General features: G+C 42.1%; 1 protein-coding gene across 2 annotated transcripts in view; it reads right to left on the bottom strand.

Moving 5' to 3' along the window:
* Positions 1-505: 505 nt before the first annotated feature.
* The window catches only part of POSTN (periostin), a 100,371-nt gene continuing 78,209 nt past the window's right edge, over positions 506-22,667 (bottom strand). The window contains exons 17-23 of one of the 2 annotated variants that reach the window (XM_083354461.1): positions 12,388-12,444; positions 11,304-11,399; positions 10,559-10,648; positions 9,912-9,992; positions 5,069-5,155; positions 1,396-1,437; positions 506-927 (exon numbers count right to left, since the gene is read on the bottom strand). In XM_083354461.1, coding sequence (XP_083210587.1) covers positions 857-927; positions 1,396-1,437; positions 5,069-5,155; positions 9,912-9,992; positions 10,559-10,648; positions 11,304-11,399; positions 12,388-12,444 — 524 coding nt within the window. In that variant the 3' untranslated portion in view covers positions 506-856. The remainder of the gene's footprint in view (positions 928-1,395; positions 1,438-5,068; positions 5,156-9,911; positions 9,993-10,558; positions 10,649-11,303; positions 11,400-12,387; positions 12,445-22,667) is intronic. The other variant, XM_083354462.1, reaches the window with a different exon arrangement.

Here is a 22,667-nt window from a genome sequence, read left to right as displayed (position 1 = left end):
ATCTCTCTGCCTTCCTGCATCTCTGTATCATTGTCCTTTTGTCTGAGAGTGCTCCTTGAAGTATTGTGCCTTTTCTAATCTCACTGCAGAATCCTAGACTTTCTAGAAACAAAGCTTGAAACCATATATAAGGAATCAGAAAAATAACATTTCTCCCAACCCCCATCCTTGGCCATCCAGAAAATCTCATGTCTTTTCTCTCATAAAAAAATTATTACTAAAAATTGTAATTCACACACAGATATTTAAAAAATCTCAAACTAGAAGTATAAAGGAAAATCTAAATTAAGGCACTTTGACTAAATATGGTTATTTCATTTACAAGGCTTCTTGTAATATAAAAATATGCAAGAATAAGCAAATAAGGTAGTTATTAAAATGACAATTTACAAACAATCCCATGTTAATAATGATTAATATCATAGTATTATAGATAAACATTTTCAACTGAATTCTATATTATATATTACTTCCCAACAGAAGTAATTATTCAAACAAGGTTGCTTTTATTTTTAAGGCAAATGTTTCAGAAACGTTATAGTTGTCTTCTGTACATAAACAATATAATGGAGATACATATATATATATTCTATTTAGGTTATTTAATACAATGGCTCAGAAATAAGATCCACCAATATCAATGGAGCTTATCTGTGTTTGCATACTTTCAGAACATCTACTCTAATCAGTTATTCATAGAAAACAGATAAATTCTAAATTTATTTCTTCTAACATGTAAAATTTTATGAGATTTTATTCAACAGTACTATACCCAATTCCTAATGCGAACATATGAATTAGTAAATGATTTCCCTTGTTAATTTTTAAAAATTTGTTTAAATTTTTTGAAGCTTTTTCAGTTCTCTTTCTGTGGATTCTGTCTTCTTGTGCCAGGACGGACAAGCCTTGTTCGTCTCCGTACTGATCCTGTTAATCCAAAAATAAGTTAGATACGGTTATTTTTTTATTGTTTTTTCAGTTAAATATTCATAAAAATATAGCAAAATACTGTACATTAATTATGATTATTATTGCTTAAAATAAAAAATAATAATTTCACATAAACAGCTAGTATATGCACGAGTTCAAAAGTAGGTATTCTTCCTTCAATATCCATTAGTGAGAAAAGATTATGGGATCCATAATTGTAAACTCTTTCTTCAGTGGTTTATTGTTTCATTCTATGGCATTATATGCATAAACTAGTATAATCCAGGTTCACATTTTATGTAAATGATTTAACAAATTTCTCTCTAAATATTTAATATTATACATATAATATTAATATATAGTGGTTCACATAAAGAATCTGCCCACCATTTTTTAATTAGAACACATTTAAACATTTTAGTTAAGCATAGTTAGAACATGTTAATATAAGAAACCATTTCATACCTTGTGCCTTTCTAGATGATTGTACTTTTCTTACTGGGATGTCTAAAAAATGTTGAAACCAATATCCTTTATTGTAAACATTTGAAAATAATAATATAGGTTCAAAAGTTCAATTTTCTGACTCTATAGTATAAGGGGAAAAGTTCAAGCAACATTTAATCATGTAACACATACACATCCACATTCTGTATTTGGTAACACATAGCACAACAGGAGCTCTAGGCCAATACCTACAAAGAGAAGCTGAAATCTATTGTGTACAATATTTTGCACAGAATTTTGCTACTTAAGGAACATATAACCACAATCACCCTTAGTTAGGTACCTGGCAGTGATTATTAGTTCTCTAGATTCTGTCAACAGTGCTAAAATGTTGATGTAAAACTACTATTGAGTCAACATTTCAACAAGACAAAGATTTAAGCTTTTTATTTCATTCAGATTTAAAAGATTTAATCTATATTATGCAAAAACTAAAATGGGAAATAATGCTTTGTATCATTCCTAAATAAATTATTGTAGCGTACACATCAATATAGCTATAGTACACATACACACACACACACACACACACACACACAAAATGAAATAATTTCTAGAGCCTCTCATTTGGAGTAGATGAAGACATAGGGAAGTTTCAGACATTTTATATCATTCTAACCAGCAATCTTGTCAAAAATACTGTTTTCTTTAGCTTTCACCACAACCTGGCTTGCATTACAGAGACCTGGTTGGGCCCGGAGGGTGGTGTCCCTCTGGTCGATCTCTGCCCACCAGATTTCTGAGTGCTTCACTGACCTCGGGTTCAGGGTAGGGGCAGGGGAGTGGCAGTAGTTATGAGAAAGACTCTTTGTCCTCAGGAGTCCACCATCGTCCAAATAGCCGGATGTGAATCCCTCCTCCTGAGATGTGGTCCTAGGGTGCTGCTAGGCTTACTGCTGGTATACATTCCGCCTAGTCACACAACAACAGCCCTGCCTGAGCTTCTCGATATCCTCTCGGGGCTGGTGGTTGAATTCCCCAAGTTTATGGTTTTGGGTGATTTCAATCTACCATCCCTGGGAGGATCATCTGAGTTAGTCCGAGAGTTCATGGCTTCCATGACGGCATGGACCTGATACAAGTAATTCGGGACCTGACTCATGTGGGGGGCCACACGCTTGATTTGGTTTTTCTATCTAGACAGTGGTTAGATGATCTTGGTGGGGGTTCCCCAATTATTACACCCCTGTCATGGACCGATCATCATCTCCTGAGGCTGGTCTTCTACTATGCCACCCCCCATTGTGGAGTTGTGGAACCATCAAGATGGTTCCATCCCAGGCGCTTAATGGACCCTGAGAAGTTCCAGGCAGCACTGGGGTCTCCACCTGCCTCCTTTGCTCACAGCTCGGTTGATGCCTTAGTGGAAGCCTGGGAAAAGGCTGCCACGGATGCACTTAACCTAGTTGTTCCCTTGCGGCCCCTGACCCGATGCAGATCCCAGTTCGCTCCATGGTTTTCCATGGAGCTCCGGGAGATGAAGCGTCGGAGAAGGGGCCTAGAGAGTCATTGGAGATCCACCCGATCTGAATCCGACCGATCACGACTAAGAACCTTTACTAGATCTTATCTCGCAGCAATGAGGATGGCGAGGTCTAATTACTTCGCTACACTCATTGCGTCCGCAGATAACTGCCCGGCCGCCTTGTTTAGGGTAACTCGCTCCCTCCTTAATCAAGAGGTGAAGGAGGATCCCTTACAGGGTCGTGCCGAGGAGTTTTGCCAACATCTGTCGGACAAAATCACTCGGATTCGGACCGGCTTGGACTCCAACTGGGCAGAGTCTGACGATCAGGACATGGGTGGTCTTGTCGATGTTATATGGGACGAGTTCGACCCTGTGACCCCAAAGGAAGTGGACAGAATTATGAGGAAGCTGAGCTCCACCACTTGTTTATTAGATCCGTGCCCTTCTTGGCTGGTTTATTCAGCTCGAGAGGGAACACGAAGCTGGCTCCAGGCGGTGATATCTGCCTCCATGAGTGAGGGTTGTTTCCCCTCCATCTTGAAAGAAGCAGTGGTGAGACCCCTCCTTAAGAAACCTACCTTGGACCCAACTATATTAAACAACTTTCGTCCGGTCTCCAATCTTCGCTTTCTTGCTAAGGGTGTTGAGAGTGTGGTGGCGCATCAGCTCCCTTCGGTTCTGGAGGAAACTGACTATCTGGACCCATACCAATCGGGTTTCAGGCCCGGACACAGCACAGAGACAACATTGGTCGCACTAATAAATGATCTCTGGAGAGCTCGGGACAGAGGCTGTTCCTCTGTCCTAGTCCTTCTAGATCTCTCAGCGGCTTTTGATACCATCGACCATGGTATCTTGCTGCAGCGTCTCAAGGGAATGGGAGTGGGAGGCACATTTCTTCAGTGGTTCTCCTCCTATCTCATGGGACGTTCGCAGTCGGTATTAACAGGAGGGCAGAGGGCAACCTCGAGGCCTCTCACTTGTGGAGTCCCTCAGGGATCGGTCCTCTCGCCTCTCCTATTCAACATCTACATGAAACCGCTAGGTGAGATCATTCGTGGTTTTGGAGTCGGGTATCACCAGTATGCTGATGATACCCAGCTTTTTATTTCAACCCCAAACCACCTCAGTGATGCCCTCGATGTGATGTCCCGTTGCCTGGAAGCAGTTCGGATCTGGATGGGGAGGAACAGGCTTCAACTCAACCCTGACAAGACTGAGTGGCTGTACGTACCGGCATCTCGGGATATTCAGAACATTCCATCTCTTTCTATAGGGGGTGAGTTATTACCCCCCGTAGATAGGGCTCGCAACTTGGGAGTCCTCCTAGATTCACAGCTTTCCTTGGAAGACCACATAATAGCTGTGACTAGGGGAGCCTTTGCCCAGGTTCGCCTGGTGCGCCAATTACAGCCCTATCTAGACCAGGATGCCCTGCGTACGGTCACTCATGCACTCGTGACCTCTTGTTTAGACTACTGCAATGCTCTCTACATGGGGCTGCCCTTGAGGACCACTCGGAGGCTCCAACTGGTACAGAATGCAGCCGCGAGAGTTGTGTTGGGAGTCTCCCGATACTCCCATGTTACACCTCTACTCTGTGAGCTGCATTGGCTCCCAGTTGTCCTCCGGGTAAGATTCAAGGTGCTGGTAATGGTTTTCAAAGCCCTACATGGCATGGGTCCGGAGTACCTTAGGAATCACCTGCTGCCAGCGTCAACTTCCCTCCGCCCAGTGCGCTCCCACAGAGAGGGCCTCCTAAGGGTTCTGCCATTCGGAGAATGCCGTCTGGTGGCTCCCAGAGGGAGGGCGTTCTCTGTGGGCACGCCTGACCTATGGAACCGTTTACCGGTTGAGCTCCGGATGGCTCCCGACCTTCGCTCCTTCCAACGCAACCTAAAAACCTATCTGTTTGAGCAATCCGGTCTGGTCTGACGGGTTCTGTTGTAATTATTGTTTTAAGGTAACTTATCTTCTACATTAATGTTTTCAATATCTGTATTTGTGCATTTGATATTTATGTCACTGTTCACCGCCCTGAGTCCTTAGGGAGAAGGGCGGTATACAAATCAAATAAATAAATAAATAAACTACCTCCATATAGATAATTAATGCCACAAGGATAATAATTATAAGAATAATTCCATTTATTGTATGACTGACCTTCCAGATGAATTTTCTTTATTTCTGTTTCAATAATCTGTGGTTCCTCTTCAATTCTTTTAGTAAGTTTAGTGTACTCAGATCCAGCTATGATAAGCATTAAAAACCAATGGTTAATATAAAGAGAATATTTTTGGCAAAAGAATGATCCAGGCATTAAATTCTGAAACCTTAAGGTGTAGATGGAGGTAGTTATGGTCAGGAAGGCATGACAAATTACTAAACATTTTCTTAGAGGTGAGACTTTTATCCATGACAATATAACCAATTGCTTTCTCACTAGACATTTCCTCTTATCTTACGAGCAGCTAGGAAAAGGGGTGGAAGGAGAGGAATGAAACCCTCCAGAATCTGGTTTGTTTCTCTGAATGGAATGTGAGGGGGTGGAAATGATCCTGCTATGAATGGACTGATGTTTCTCCTCTTCCCATGAAGGGCTTACCACATGGAACTTGGCTGATCTGGAACTGACTGAATGAACTGTAAAAGTTCTTAGTAAAAGTTCCTACTTGGAAAACCTTGTTTCCAAGAGTCCTTCTTTCTTTAAGATGTGAGCTGAAGTGGTTTCTGACATTAGACAGGATCTGCATTAAGAGTCAACCTGGAAGGAAGAACCTGACCAGTGGACTTTCCAAAAAATACAATGTCTAGCGATGAGGCAGGGAAGGATGGAAGCCCCATGGAAAAGTACAGATGAGACATCCCCAGAGACAAAGCCCGTATCTGTATTGTGCAATCCACTCTGGATGGGGTGGCCGCAGACTAAATGGTGAGCCTACATGATTCAAATGCCCCAGAGCTCCACAACTTCAACCATTTCATGTACTCTCTGAGAAGGCAATTGGAGGACACCCTGGCTGACCAGAAAGCCCATGAGAGAATCAAAACAGTGAGGCAGGGCAAACACCCAGTAGCCAAATACACACAAGAATATCGGGCCATCGCCAACAAGCTGAACTGGCCAGAAGACATCCTCCTTAGCCATTTCAAAGATGGTCTAAACTACAACCTGTATGATGCTTGTCTGCCTAGAGGACTTGATGAATGGTACATCCTAGCAGAGGAAGCAGAGATCGATCTACTGAAGAGATACCACCGAGCAAAACCATGGGGCTTCTCCCCTCCTGAGCTGTCACACGAACCAGCAAAACCATTGGCCATGGCCAAGAAATCAACAGGTTGTTTCAAATGCGGGAGAGAGGGGCATCACACTTTAAGGTGCCGCTCAAAAGCACTAAAAACACCCAGAAAGCTCACTCCTAAGCAAGCCCGCTGGTCCCAGCACTTTCACCAATTCCGTTTCATGCTCAAAGAACTTCATGGCAGATGCACTGTTTCACATGCCCCAATATAACAGCACGCCACTGATTCTAAACCACTCATGCCCAAACAACAACTGGCAGTGCCAGTAACCACCACGGCCCAAGCCAAAATAAAGCCACAGCTGAGTAGCCAAACTGGAATCGAATTTCGGAAAACTTTAGAAACATATGAATGGTTCCAGAAAAATAGACACGTGTGCATGATCAAGGATGGGCTGCGATGGGTGGGGGAGAAGTTATATATACCAGCCACTCAGAGGGTCAATTTCATGCAGCTGTGCCATGATACAAAATCAGCAGGGCATTTTGGATTTGTAAAAACTTTACATTTAATTAAATGGCAATTTTGGTGGCCATCCATGAAAAAGGACACAGAAAGTTATGTGGCCAGCTGCCCAATTTGCACAGCTGCCAAAAGGTTGCAAGGGAAATCACCCAGACTGCTACAACCAGGGGCGAATCCCTCAGCCCCATGGAAGGAAATATCCATGGATTTTAGAATGGAATTACCAGAAAGCAATGGAAACATTGTCATCTGGGTGGTTAAAGACCTGTTCTCAAAACAAGTGCATTTTATCCCTTGCCAAAAGATCCCCACCACAAAAACCTTAGCAAAACTATTTGTGCTGTACATCTACAGACTGCATGGGGCACCCCAACGCATCATATCAGATAGGGGAGTGCAATTTACATCAGAATTCTGGAAAGAGTTTTTATCCCTCTTAGCGACCACTCAGGGACTGTCATCTAGTCATCACCCTCAATGTAACGGTCAGACGGAATGTTCGAACTCAGTACTCGAACAATACTGAAGATGCTTTATTAATTTCCGGCAAACAAACTGTACAGACCTACTCCCTTTTGCAGAAGTTGCTTACAATAACGCAGTCCACTCTAGCACAGGTTACACTCCCTTTCAAGTAGCCACCAGTCAAAGTTTCAACCCTATGCCAGAACTAACCCCAAATGAACCAGCAATCCCATCACTGAAAGAATGTATAGAAAATTACAAAACACCTGGCCAGTGGTTAGGAAAGCCCTGGATGAAGCTAGACAACCATACAAAGCACAAGCAGATAAAAGGAGAGTCAAACCTAAACCATTCATTGTAGGAGAAATGGTATATTTGTCTACAAAATACCTAAAATCCCTACAGGTGTTAAAAAACTTGGTCCAAAATACATAGGACCTTTTCCAGTTAAAAGAATCATAAACCCAGTAAGAGTAGAATTAGAACTACCCAAAACCCTCAAGCAAATACACCCGATTTTTCACTGCAGCTTGCTGAAAAGGGAACAATACTCGCCCCTTATGGCTAAAACTACCCCCTCCACCACCTCCAATCATGGTTGAAGGAGAACAACACTTTGAGATAAAAGAAATCTTAGATTCTAGGAAATATCATGAGGCAACTCAATACCTAGTAGCCTGGAAACACCTTCCCCCCTCATAAAATGAGTGGGTCCTCAAATGTCACATCAGAGCACCCAAACTGCTAAAGAAGTTTCATACAGAATATCCCAACAAGCCAGACTAAACTCTATACCTGTTTTGTTTTCTTTAGAGGTGGATCTCTCCTATTTTTAAGGGGGGCAGGATGTCAAAAACCATTCCTATTTTATTTCATTTCATTTCTATTTCATTCCACCTTTTCCTGAGTTTTGCCATACTTTCAAGGGGGAGGGGGGATGTGCCTGCAGGGCTATTACTTTCACTTCCTCTATTTGCTACAATGTAATCCTTTATTTTGTTTATTGGGTTTGTATCCTGTTTCCTGCATTATCTCTCTCTCTGAACTCTATCTTTTAAACTGTCAGTTAAGAACAAAGGAGGAAATAAGGAATGTAACCTCAGTGCCTGGTTTATGTTTATGCTCTCAAATAAAGGTGTGAAGAAGCCGCCGACCCTTGCTGCATGAGCTGGAGATGAGCCAATGTTATCTGCCTGGTTCCCACAATGGACTTAACACTTGGGGATTGGCTATCCCACATCAGGTGGTCGATCTATGGGGTGGGGTCTTGATTGGGGATACTATAATCTACTGCATTGTGTGGGAAATCTCAGATCCTGTCTATTATTCCTTCTATCATCTACTCTTAATAAAAGTTCCTGCTTGAAAGAAATTGTTTCCAAGAGTTCTGCTTTCTTAAGTTGTGGGCTTGAAGTGGGTCCTGACATCGTCCTTCCCTCTGGTGCTCTGGTGAACAACGTGACCCCCTCTTCCTTGTGGCAGCCCCTCAGATACTGGAATACTGCTATCATGTCTCCCCTATTTCTTTTATTCTTTAGATTAGCCAAACCCAAGTCCTGCAGCCGTTTTTTGTATGTTTTAGTCTCCAGGCCTTGGATCATCTTAGCTGCTCTTCTCTGATTTTTTTCCAGACTTTCAACATCTTTTTTGTGATATGGTGACCAAAATTGGCTGCAGTATTCCAGATGTGGTCTTACTACTGTAGGGTTTTATAAAGCGCTACTAATACTTCGAGTGATCTTGATTCTATGCCTCTGTTTATATAACTCAGGATTGTATTAGCTTTTTAGTTGCTGCTCCACAGTGCTGGCTCATGGTCAAGTGATCACCACTAGGACTCCAAGGTCCCTCTCACAGTTACTATTTTTAAGCCAGGTCTCACCCAATCTGTATTTGATTTTTCCTGCCTAAATGTAAGACTTTGTTTTTCTCCTCATTGAAACTCAATTTTTTGGATAGGACTCATTGTTCAACTTTGTCAAGATCTTTTTGGATCCTGAGTTTGTCTTCTGGGTATATTGGCTACTCCTGCCAGGTTGGTGTCATCAGAAAATTTGATGACTTCTCCTTCTATTCTCTCATCTAAATCACTGATGAAGCTGTTGAAGAATACTGGCCATAAGACGGAACCTTGTGGTACCCCACTGCTTATTTCTCTCCATGTGGATGTAGTGCCATTGAGGACTACTCACTAAGTATGGTTTGTTAGCCAGCTACAGATCCATCTGGTGGTTATGTTGTCTATCCCACCTTTTCCTTGCAAGGAGTAGGTTGTGGTCTACCTTGTCAATAGAATAGAAGGGGAACTCATCAAATACACAGATGACACTAAACTGGAAGGAATAGGCAACACCTCAGAAGACAAGCTGTAAGGACCCACCTCAAAATCTCTTCCCAAGAAAGCAGAACTCTTGGAACAGATTCATTGCAAAAGGAACTTTTATTAGGAGTAGTTGACAGCAGGCATAGAAGGCAGGTTCTGAGGGTTTCCCGCTCAAATCAATAGGTTGAAGGAGCAAAAAGCAAACTCCACCTGAATAGTTCATCCAGTCAGTTCAAACTGGCCAACCCCCAGTTATTAAGTCTACTGTGGGAATGAGGCTGGTAAGACTGATATTGTATGAGTGAGGCAGGCTTTAAATTGAGTTTAGAATTAAGGTACTGTTCTATTTGTACTGTTGAATTTTTATAAATGTAGCCATTTCAGATAATGAACAAGTTTCAAATGCAATCCAATCTTCTCAGATTAACCTCAGAGTAACCTACTAACCTTCCTCTAGCAATTTCTTAAGCATCTCTTCATTATCCACTCCTCCATCAGTAGTGATTCGAGTATATTTCAGTTCAGGGCCTGAAAAAGAGTCAGCAATTTTATTTGGAACTTCTATAATTTCTTTTCTGTACTCTTAATGTTATATTGTGATTATCAGGATCTTCCTTAATACTATGTGATTATAAAATTATTTGGTAGCTGGCACGTCATATGCAAAATGAAAACACTGGGATTTCAAAAGATGGATGAACACTTCTGACAACTAAGTAAATGAATTGCTGAAAGATGTCCATATAGAATTCATTATCGCTTTATTTATAAAAGATTAAATTTCTGCTGTCTTCACTGAGATTTGAATGTGCTGTAAACATGCATGAAATTAAATAAAAAGCAGTAAGAGGAGCACATACAACTAAAGGAAACTTTGAGCACAAATTACATCTTTTTTATAGAGAGCAGAGGATATATATTTCATATGCCTTAAACTATGTTGTACTGTCAGAGACTATTTTTGTTGCCAAAACTAAACACAAATGTCCCAGAATCAGAATTTACAAGAAAATTTAAAATAGTACATATTATTCACTACAGGTCAGTGTGAAATTTGAATTTTTAAGACTGAAACTACTTTAAATGAATTTTACCTTGAATAATTCTTTCTTCAGTCACCTCTTTTTCAGTCACTTCCACAGGATGTCCATCAATTATTTTTGTGTATTTTTTAATTTTAGGCTCTATAAGAAAACATTTTTAAATAAATGACAAGATCAATTGCAATGTACTGGACTGCTTTTGGACTTTTGGACAGTGGCAAAAATGTTAGAAATAGTTAATTCAAATGTTTTCACTAGAGATGCCTTGGGGGAAAAAAGAGCATGCCAGTTTTTCCAAGACTATATATCTTCAATCTCAAACTAAAATTGTTGTGTTTTTTTAAAAAAAATCTGAATAAAAATATTTAGTTATTTTAAAACATATATTGAAATTTTTGCTTGTTGGCTTACAGTTTTATTGAGAGCTTTGAATAACAAAAATATCATGTTTCTTGATATTTCTGCAGTTGAAGGTCATCAAAATATTGATTAAATCATTAAGAAATTAATAGCATTGGAAACTGTTCTAACTACATTGCATCTTAGCTTTACAGTTCAGTAACCTTTCAGCATGCAGAGTGAAAAATGGTTTCTTTTATTTGCATTAATAAGAAAGAAATAAAATTTTAAAACATTTAATTTCCTGATGCAATATATATAATTAAAACATGCTAAAAGCAAATCTATAGCTGCAAGACCCAGTCTTCACACTTGCATCTAAATTTTGGAACTGGTATTTGGAACACTTTTCAAAATCCTTCTCGTTAGTACTGCCCAGACCACAAAATATACTCACCTCCATGAATCACTTTAGTTATTGTCTCTCCTTCCCTGACCAGCTTAAATTCTGGCTCCCCTTCAATCAGTTTGGTGAACTTTGTGATGGATGGCACTGCAAAGCATTGTTAAAATATCATGAAATGTGATGAAAATGATATACATTTTAGGTAAGTTTCAAAATATTTAGGAGAAAAATACTCTCGAAAACATAATGCCTAGGAATCAACTGCAGAGGCAGTTCTAAAGCTTCTGAATTTAGCAGTGTATATTCAGAACAATATAGTCATACCTTAATCAGAGGGTAGCATTAAACTGACTTAACTGTTTTGACTGAGGTTTCAACTTGAGTGGCCAGATTTGAAATATGAAAAATTGTTGGCATACAGTATACTTTAACTTATATTGGTATCTATTTGTTTTGATATAATGCATATTATGTAAGCAATGTCATCGATGTTTGCATGAAAGGGCAGATTGAGAAATTTGCAGCTCTTTGATATAACATAGCAAATCATAATTCTCATTTGCCATTTTGATCTTTGACATTGTTTATTTGTTTGACATTTCTTATAAGATGCCTCAAATGTCCAGGCAACTTTTTAAATAATAAATCAAGCAGAATAATGAACAATGTTGTTGTTGTTGTTGTTGTTATTATTATTATTATTATTATTATATCATCATCATCATCATCATTATTATTATTATTATTATTATTATCATTATTATTATTATCATTATTATTATCATTATCATTATTATCATTGGAAAGGAAATTGCCCCCATTTTGGTTTCTGTTGCTTTTTGGGTAAGCAAAGCTCAGATAATGGGGTGATATTACCACTAAGCACACCATCTCTTCTTTCTCCAATCTCAAATTGAGTATAAGAACTCTGCTGAAAAATATAGATTGATTCTTCCTCCTTGACTATGTGGCTTTTCTGCAGTTCTAAGTAAATTTATAGATTTTGTAAAAATTTTCATTAAAACATAATTGATTATGGGAACAAACTGTTACTGAAAGTTATTACAGTATTACATGCTATTTCCACTAGGCATACTTGGCAAGGTTGCTCTTTGTTCTCTTTCACACAGCTCACCTTCAATCTCCTTTCGAATTGTGGAACCACCAACTATCTTTGTAATTTTTTTAATATCTGTGGGAAGAAATAATTTGATTACTTGTGATTTTTGCCTTTTAAACAAACACAGATATTTAACTAATTCTGCTAGGATTTTATCTTCCTTTATTCATGGTATTTGTAAAATCTTTTGAATCTTTTCATACAAATGTTTAAAATACATGGCATATTGAAAACATACAGAATATGAGAAGAAAAAATATATCAGAGTTTTGTTTGAAATTTTCATCATGTTCTTTCTCACCTTAAAGTTTAGGAAAAAAATAAAATCTTTCTTTTCCACATGTGATCAGAATATGGCCAACATATTTCCACAGTTGACTTGATATTTGGACATATAGTCACCCTCTGGTAGACATTCTCCCTAACTTAGCTTTGACAACTTTTATCAGTCTCCAGCCTTCCCTTTTTAGAAACAGTGGATGAGAAGATGACAATGGCTCAGTTCAGAAGAAATGGATTATCTGGATTTCTGCCAGTCAAGATTTAGACTCATCCATATATCTTCATTAGGACATTGATGAGGAAGCATGCCTCGCTTCGAGCTATCAGACGGCTGGCAACCATGGCATCCTATAGATTGCTTAGAAGAGCTGGAAGTTTGAGACTCTGTCCTTCTGCTCTTCTGAATGAGGAATTCCAGTCTGCAATATTTTTATTTATTGGCCACCTAATTCACTCATGGTGATTTAATTATGGGGGGCAGAGGAGTACTCAAAGCCATGGTTGCTCCAATGCTGGATACCACAAGACTCAATGCTCTTCCCCATGTTATTTAGCATCTATATGAAGCCACTGAAATAATTCTGGCAGATTAGGATGAAATGTCATCAATATATGGATAATATTCAATTATGCATTGCTACTTCAGGCCTGTTTATTGTAGAAGTTAAGGCATCAGGCTAGAAACCAGGAGACCAAGAGGTATAGTCCCACCTTAGGCATGAAACCATGAAAACATACTTCAATGAGTATATGGAAACTATTAGGTCTAGATGGGTTTAAAAAAACCTATAATGAATCCCTCAGAGACCAAGTCCTTTTTTGTCAATAAACTTCCAGGAACTTCAGGAACTCTAGATAGATTGCACTTCCCATGAAGGAATAGATTCATGATTGAGGGAGCCTCCTGGATTCATATCAAATGCTTAAAGCAGTAGTTTTAGCCTGTGGCTGGTTCCTGGGTCATCCTCAGTTCATGTGCCCATTACAATGCATATATATTTAGATATCTGGGGAAAGAATGATATCCAAGCAGTTGTGTGGCAGCAGCCAAAAAAGTTAATACAGTCCTTGGTTGTATAAAAAGAGGCATAGAAACAAAATCACGTGAAGTATTAGTACCACTTTATTTATAAAACCTTAGTAAGGCCACATCTGGAATATTGCATCCAGTTTTGGTCACCACATTACAAAAAAGATGTTGAGACTTTGGAAAAAGTGCAAAGTAGATCAACTAAGATGATTAAAGGCCTGGAGATTAAAACATATGAAGAACGGTTGCAGAATTTGGGAATGACCAGTCTAGAGAAAAGAAGAAATAGGGGTGACATGATAGCAGTGTTCAAGTATTTGAGAGGATGCCACAAGGAGGAGGGGGTCAATATATTTTCCACAGCACCAGAAGGCAAGACAAAAAATAATGGATGGACACTAATCAAAGAAAGAAGCAACCTGGAATTAAGGAGAAAGTTCCTAATAGTGAGGAGAATTAACCAGTAAAACAGCTTGCCTTCAGATGTCGTAGGTGCTTCATCACTCGAGGTTTTTAAGAAGACACTGGACAGCCACTTGTCTGAAATTTATTTATTTATTTATTTATTAGATTTATATACCGCCTTTCTCCCAAGGGACTCAGGGCGGTGTATAGGGCAATTAAAATATGACATACAAAAGTTAAAAATAGATTAAATTAAATTTAGCCCCAAACAAAATAAATTAAATTATGAAATTTAAAACCCCAATCCCTCAGTCCAGGCCGGCAAGCTCGAATAACCAGGTTTTCAGGTCATGGCGAAAAGAGTGAAGGTCGGGAGCCATCCGGAGCTCCACAGGCAGCTGATTCCAGAGGGCAGGCGTGCCCACAGAGGATGCTCTCCCCCTGGGGGCCACCAGCCAGCACTCCCTGACCGACAGCACCCTGAGGAGACTCCCTCTGTGAAAGCGCATGGGGCGATGGGAAGTTGACGCTGGCAGCAGGTGCTCCCATAAATAATTCGGATCCATGCAATTTAGGGCTTTATAGGTCATCACCAGCACCTTGAATCTCACCCGGAGGACAACTGGGAGCCAATGTAGCTCACGGAGAAGAGGTGTTACATGGGAGTATCGGGAGACCCCCCATCACAACTCGTGTGGCTGCATTCTGCACCAGCTGAAGCCTCCGAATGGTCCTTAAGGGCAGCCCCATGTAGAGAGCATTGCAGTAGTCTATTCGAGAGGTCACGAGCACATGAGTGACTGTACGTAGGGCATCTCGGTCCAGATAGGGCTGCAACTGGTGCACCAGGCAAACATGGGCAAAAGCCCCCCTGGACACAGCTCCTATGTGATCTTCCAAACTCAGCTGTGAGTCAAGGAGGATGCCCAAGTTGCGAGCCCTATCTACGGGGGGTAACACCTCACCCCACATAGTTAAAGATGGAATAGGCTGGATTGCCCGAGATGCCGGTATGCAGGGCTTTTTTTTTCATAGAACGCTCAGAACGGAGTTCCGGCACCTTTTTTGGATGGAACCTTGTAGGGTAGGCAAGACGGGTTGTATGACATGTGTGAGTTCTGGCACCTTTTTCTTTTACAAAAAAAGCACTGCCAGTATGTATAACCACTCGGTCTTGTCAGGATTAAGTCAAAGCCTGTTCCTTCCCATCCAGACCCGAACCGCCTCCAGGCAGCGGGACATCACATTGAGGGCATGACTGGGTTGGTTTGGGGTAGAGATGAAAAGCTGGGTATCATCAGCATACTGATGATACCCCACCCCAAAACCACAAATGATCTCACCCAGCGGCTTCACATAGATGTTGAACAGGAGGGGCAAGAGGACCGACCTCTGAGGAACTCCACAAACGAGAGGCCTCGAGGCCGACCTCTGCCCTCCTGCCAATACCGACTGCGAACGACCCAGGAGGTAGGAGGAGAACCACTGTAAAACAGTGCCACTCACTCCCAACCCCCGCAGTAAGATACCATGGTCGATGGTATTAAAAGCCACTGAGAGGTCTAATAGGACTAGGACAGAGGAGAAACCCCTGTCCCGAGCCCGCCAGAGATCATTCACCAGCGCGACCAATGCCATCTCTGTGCTGTACCCAGGCCTAAAACCCAATTGGTACAGGTTCAGATAGTCAGCTTCCTCCAGGAACAGAGGGAGCTGATGCGCCACCATGCTCTCAACAACCTTCGCAAGGAAGCAAAGGTTGGAGACCGGATGATAGTTGTTCAAAATAGCCGGGTCCAGGGCAGGCTTCTTGAGGAGGGGCCTCACCACCGCCTCCTTCAAGGCGGCAGGGAAGCTACCCTCTCTCAACGAAGCATTTATTACTGCCTGGAGCCAGCCTCGTGTCCCCTCCCGAGCTGCATACACCAGCCAGGAGGGGCACGGGTCCAATAGACACGTGGTGGAACTCAGCCTCACCATGATCCTGTCCACCTCTTCCGGAGTCACAGGGTTGAATTCTTCCCAGATAACATTCCCAAGACCGCTCATCTCCCCGCCGTCAGACTCTGCCCAGTCGGAGTCCAGACCAGCCTGAATCTGAGCAATTTTGTCTGCCAGATGCTAACTAAACTCCTCGGCACAACCCTACAAGGGCTCCTCCCTCACCTCCTGATTAAGGAGGAAGTGAGTCACCCTAAACAGGGCAGCCAGGCGATTATCTGCAGACGCAATGAGGGTAGCGAAAAAGTTAGACTTCGCTGCCTCCATCGCCGCGAGATAAGCCCTCGTAGAGGTTCTTAGCCGCAATCGGTCAGATTCAGACCGGCTGGACCTCCAACAGCTGTCTAGGCCCCGTCTCCGATGCTTCATCTCCCGGAGCTCCGCGGAAAACCATGGAGCCCACTGGGATCTGCGCTGGGTCAGGGGCCTCATGGGCACAACGCGGTCGAGTGCCTCCGTGGCTGCCCTTTCCCAGGCCTCCACCAAGGCATCGACTGGGCTGTGAGTGAAGGCGGCAGGCACAGACCCAAGCGCTACCTGGAACCGTTCAGGGTGCATTAGGCGCCTGGGGTGGAACCACCTGCTCAGTTCCGCAGCCCAGCGACAGGGAGTGGCAAAGTGGAAGGCCAGCCGCAGGAGATGATGATCGGTCCATGACAAGGGTATAATAGCTGGAAAAACCCCTCAAGTAGGGACTCCTACTTGAGCAGGGGACTGGACTAGAAGATCTCCAAAGTCCCTTCCAGCTCTATTCTGATTCTAATTTAATTCCAACTTCTGAAAGTAATGAATATATTTTATATGTCTGAACCTGGTGAAATGAAATCAAATTTTTACCAACTGAAAGCATACATTCAATATAAGCCATATTGTAGCATAAATTTAACAAGCTCTAGTAATTATGTTAAAGGGTTATCCCAAATAATAAACTTATTTTTAGTGCTCACGTGGTCCACATTAACTATTATTCTTCTGGGGCTTCCGGTGGCTCCGCGGCGACGGAGGGAGCCTTCCCGGGCTGCCCGCGGCTCAGCTGGTGTTTTTTCGCCCGAAACAGCGTCGATCAGCTGTTCGGGCGAATCTGAAGCCCCCTCCTCGGGAGAAGAGGAGGGGGTGAGCCCCCAGGTGGGGGTTGAGTTCTCCGGGGCCGCCTGAGCTTGGAGCTTGGGCGGCTGAAGGATTGAACTCCCCCGTAGCCTGGGCTGCTCCCAGCTGGCTAGCGTCTCTGCTCCGGACTTCATGGAGCAGAGCCAGGCGTCTGCGACCATCCCTGCTTGAAGGAGAGACTATGAAAGGGAAAGAGCAGGCAGAGCAGTACAAGAGGGAAAGATGAAGAGATGAAGAAGATTTTATTTTACTCTCAAGCTTGATGGACTTTGCTTAAAACTTAAAGTGAAAGTGCGTCACAATTGTAAGTAAAAGATGGCGGCTAAACCTCCCCCTAGAACTTTTCGGAGTGCTGGAAATTCTCCGGTGCAACAACAATCATTGCTGCAGGCGTTGCATTCTCCTGATGTATTGACATCGAAGGATCTTGAAAAACATACCCAGTTAATTTTGGAGTCAATGGGTGTTAAATTTCTACAGATGGAGGAGAAATTGGAGAAATTGGAGCAGAGAATGGAAGAAAGGATGGAACAGAAACTTAGAGAAATGAAGGTAGACATTTTGTCCTCAGTGCAAAAAGTTGCTAAATGTGTGGAGGTGCTGGATGATCAAGTGCAAGATTTGATTCAAAAGAATGCTTTATTAGAAGCAAAAGTATTGGAAATTGAAGATTTAAAAGACAAAATCGACAGTGAACAGAGCTTGGCCCAATTTTACCAGATGCAGTTTGCTGTGAGAATTAGAGGCCTAAAAGAGAATATTAAGGAAGATTTAAAGCAGCTGGTTTCTGAGGCTTTAGAGGGAGTATTGAACCATCCAGCATCTGAATTAAAACAAGGTATGGACAAAGTGTTTCGTGTGAATTCGTGGATTGCTAAACAGAGAAAGTTGCCTAGAGATGTGGTGGTTTATTTTGTAAAAAGGGAAATTAGAGATGAAGTTATACAAGCTGCCTACGATACCAAAGTTGTGATTGCTGGTCAACAAGTTTTGGTTCTAAAAGAAATTCCTCCAAAGATTTTAAAGAGAAGGAAGGATTTTATATTTCTTGTGCAAGAGCTCAAGCAAAGAGATATAAGGTTCAGATGGGAGATCCCAGCTGGGTTGAGCTTCATGTATGATGGCAAAAGGTACTGTTTGAGTAATGTGAAGCAAGCGCATGATTTTTATAATAATGTCTTGAAAGTAACCCCATCAACACTTCTGGAAGCTGCAGAGGGATCTGGAGAAGGAGAACATCAAGAGGATGAAGATGCACAGATAGACGAGAAGGGTACAGGAGGAGTTCAAGCTGCAACTCTTTTGGATGATCTTAGAGAACAGAGGGTGACGCGTGCTGCCTTAAAACGCTCAAAAAAGGAAAAAAAATAAGACCAGTAGAAATCTATGGAACTTCCACAAAATATTTATAGTTAAGTGGTAGTTGTGTTTTTTTTAAAAAAAAAAAAAAAAAAGTTTTGGGATGCTATGTATGGTAATAGATTTTTTTTTTTTTAATTTGGAATTAATGGACAACTTACTACAGAGGAAGAGGAAGAAAGTTTTGTGGGTTAATGTGGGTTAATTTGTGTAAGAACTATTTATTAATGTGCAAATGAGAATATGTTAAGGTAATAGTGAATTGTGGAAGAACATAGATGGGAATGATGCTAGTTTTCTTTTATTTTAGTTTTTTATATATATTTAGTATTATTAAGGATTGGTTTACTATATACAAGCTAGAGAGTGATGGATTTTAGAGTTTATAATTGTTAGTATATGATTGTTTATGATTGCCTTTTAGATATATACCTTGTATTTTGCTCTGGGAAGTCGGGGGGGGGGGAGGGGGGAGGAGGGGAAGTGGAGGGGGGGAGGTAGGGGAGGGAGGAGGGGGAGGGGGAGGGGGGGAGATAGGGGGGAGGTAGGGAGGGGAGGAGGGAGGGGGAAGGGGGGTTTTTTTAAAGGAAAATTGTATTTTATAAAACTTTTCAATTAAAAAAAAAAAAAAAAACTATTATTCTTCTAATGAAAGGACACCATTAATTCATCAACAAATATTGGGTTGAATTGAATTGAATACTTTATTTGGCCAAATGTGATTAGACACACAAGGAATCTATCTCCAGTGCAGAAGCTCTCAGTGTACATGCAAAGCAACTGAATAATGATAATCTGAATAATAATACCAATAAGAGGGGAGAGTAAAGAAGATAATAAGAAGAATAAATAATACTACAGCCATACTACATGGGTAACTACACAAAGACATTACTCTTCATGTCTATTGTACTCCCCAGAGAATATTTTAAAAGGCATCAATATCAGATTTTGTGTGTGTGTGTGTGTGTGTGTGTGTGTATGGTTTGTGTGCTAGTGCTGTACAAAATTTGAAAGTTCTCTAATTTATATTTTCTGATATTTTTCTAACTCTCTTTTGGTTATAGTTACCACATATGTCAATACAATCTTAGAGAAAAACACAGTAATTAAAGATGTAAATAGGATATTGAATTACATTCCAAAAATGACATTCTTGGCTCTAACAAGATGGGTTTGGTTAAGAGAATTATTTTACATAGGGTGTAAAGAAAACAATTTCCCAGTTGTCAAAGAGTGAAAGAGATATGTGCTTACTTATATTATTTATATTGTGCATATACAAAGATGAAGAAGTATTGTTATGTATTGATATAAATCACTTGTAAAGTGTTTATTAATTGTCAACAGCCGAAGCTGTTTAAACTCCAGACTTGTCTCCAGAATTGTTAGTCTGCATTTTAGGTGGGAACTACTGCTTTAATTCTATTGGTTGCCGACTAGCGGTGGTCCATATAAATACAAGTGAAGCAGCAGTTAGTGCTGCTTCTGTGTTAACTGAATAAAGGTGTTGCTGTTTCACCGTACTGCCTTGTCAATGCCTCACTGATCCTGAAACATAACAGTGGTGATGAGGATGGGATGTGCTGCTAAGAAGAAGAGAGCCAGAAGTCACTAGGGGTGAGGCCAGGCATCAGAGCCCTGGCAGGAACTGCATTCCCCCCTCTGTCTGCCAGTAAGCCATGCTGGAGGCAACCATGTCCTAAGGACCCATCCTAGGACCAGCAAAGAAGCCTTAGCAGCACAAGGCATTGAGAGGTCAAAAACAACTCACCATGGCCAAGGTCAGCAAGTTGTAGGAGTTCAACGTGGCGCATCCTGAGAGGTGGAGTTCATACATTTCCCACATCAATAACTATCTGAGAGCTTACCAAGTTAGCGAAGATGGCTTAAAGGCTGCAATGCTCCTGTGTGTGTGTGGCCAGGCAACCTTCAATATAGCCAAAAACCTAGTCACTCCTGCTACACTAGAGTCGGTCACCTACGTAGATCTTAAGAAGAAGCTCAAGGACCATTTCAAGCCAAAGCTCTCCATCATTGCATGGAGGCATGCATTCGAACAGCAGGAACAGCAACCAGGAGAGTCTGCCGCCAAGTTCATAGCTGCCCTACGACAGGCGTCCTGGCTTTGCAACTTTACAGATCTCGAAGAGAGACTGTGAGACCATTTAGTATGCAGGGTGAGGAACAGGGACCTCCAGCAGAAGTTGTTTGCAAGGGAGACCATCATGTTCCAAGATGCCATGAGGGAGGTAATGGCTGAAGAAGGCATCAGGAGTGCTGTCAAAGCCTTACGGCCCTCCAAGAACAGTCCCAGCCCAGAAACCATCCACCATGAGGACACTGAAATAGCTGAAGACTCTGACACAGATTATGAGATTAATCAGCTGTAGAGGCAACCAGAAAGGAGCCAGCGGCCATTTGACAAGGCAGTTCCTTCACTCAATGTGCGGGCTGTGGAGGCCGACATAGATGCTTGGAGTGTAGATTCCACACAGCAACATGCCAGGCATGTGGCAAACAAGGCCACATCACAGCTGGCTGTAAAGGTCACCAATCAAAGACTTTCCCAGGAAAGGTACTGGGGCCCTGGGGCAACACAGAATTGGCTATTGCTCCAGCAGAAGGAGCATGTTTAGAACTGGTGCCCATCACCCCCTTAAAGAGAAGCTTAGACTCAAGGTCAAGCTTCAAGCTGTCCCATGCCACATGGAACTGAACACTGGGTCCACCCTCTCTATAATTTCCCAAGGAACATTTAACCACATTTGCAAACATAGCGGCAAATGAGTTAAACTCAAGCCATCTAACCTCATGCTGACTGATTTCTAAAATTCCCGCATAGCGGTTAAAGGGGAAGCTATGCTCAATGTGCAGTTCAAAGAGTTTGAGGGTCCCCTGGACATCATGGTGGTTGACAGCCACCACACAAGCCTCATCAGACTAGACTGGTTTGATGCATTGGCATCCATGTGACTGGCATTAACAGAACGCAAGCAGCGGACCTGTCAGCAGTTTGCCAAGAATTTGCTGATGTTTTCAGCCCTGGCTTAGGAGAGTGACCTCTAATTGCCTTCCATCTTGATCCATCCATAGCCCCAATATGGATCAAGCCTCATAGAGTGCCTTTTGCTCTCAAACCAAAAATATCGATGCAGAGCTGGACAAGCTGGTACAACAAGGCGTGTTGCAGCCAGTTGATAGATGTGTCTGGGAAACCCACATAGTTATGCCACTCAAGGCCAATGGGGAGGTGAGCATTTGCGCAGATTATAAGTGCATGATTAACCGAGCACATCAACAACACGCATATCCAGTGCCTATAGTCAGCCATATTTTGGCATCACTACAGGGAGGTCATGTGTTCACCAAATTGGATTTGGCTCAAGCCTACCAGCAACTGCTCCTGGATGACACCACGGCAGAAGCTCAGACCATAGTCACCCACAGGGGGTCCTTCAGGGTAAGGCGCCTACAATTTGGGGTCAGTGTAGCCCCAGGGCTCTTCCAGAGCATAATAGAGCGCATGCTCAAGAACATTCAAGGTGTGTGCCCCTATTTCAGTAACATCCTCATAGCTGGGGAGTCAATCGAAGTTTTGGCAGAACAGCTCAAGGCTGTCCTTCAGCGATTCCACCAAGTGGGGCTGAAATTGAAGAGGGAGAAATGCAAGATTGGGGTAGACTCAACCAAATTCCTTAGTTTCTGCATAGATGCCACAGGCATTCATCCGGCTGAATCAAAGCTCAAAGCAATTCAGCAGGCTCCCAGCCCTAAGTCGAAGTGGCCTGGGTTGGATAAAGATTATTGAGGCCTAAGTACACAATTGCTACACTTGCCAGCAATCCTAGCCTCAAATGCCTCAAGCCCCAGTCCACCACTGGGAATCCATGCAAGCCCCATGGTCAAGAATCCACATTGATTTTAGGGGACCATTTCAGGGACAGCTGTTCCTCATTGTGGTGGACAGTCACACCAAATGGTTAGAGGTTGCACCTGTCCCAACTATGACTACTGCCAGGACCATCCAGGAACTGCACAGGATCTTTGCAATGCAGAGGTTACCCGACGTGCTAATCTCAGACAATGGGGCTCAATTTACCACTGCAGA

The sequence above is a fragment of the Vipera ursinii genome (assembly GCF_947247035.1).
Source record: "Vipera ursinii genome assembly, chromosome: 2".
NCBI lineage: Eukaryota > Metazoa > Chordata > Lepidosauria > Squamata > Viperidae > Vipera > Vipera ursinii.
This window is presented reverse-complemented; position numbering and strand designations above follow the sequence as displayed.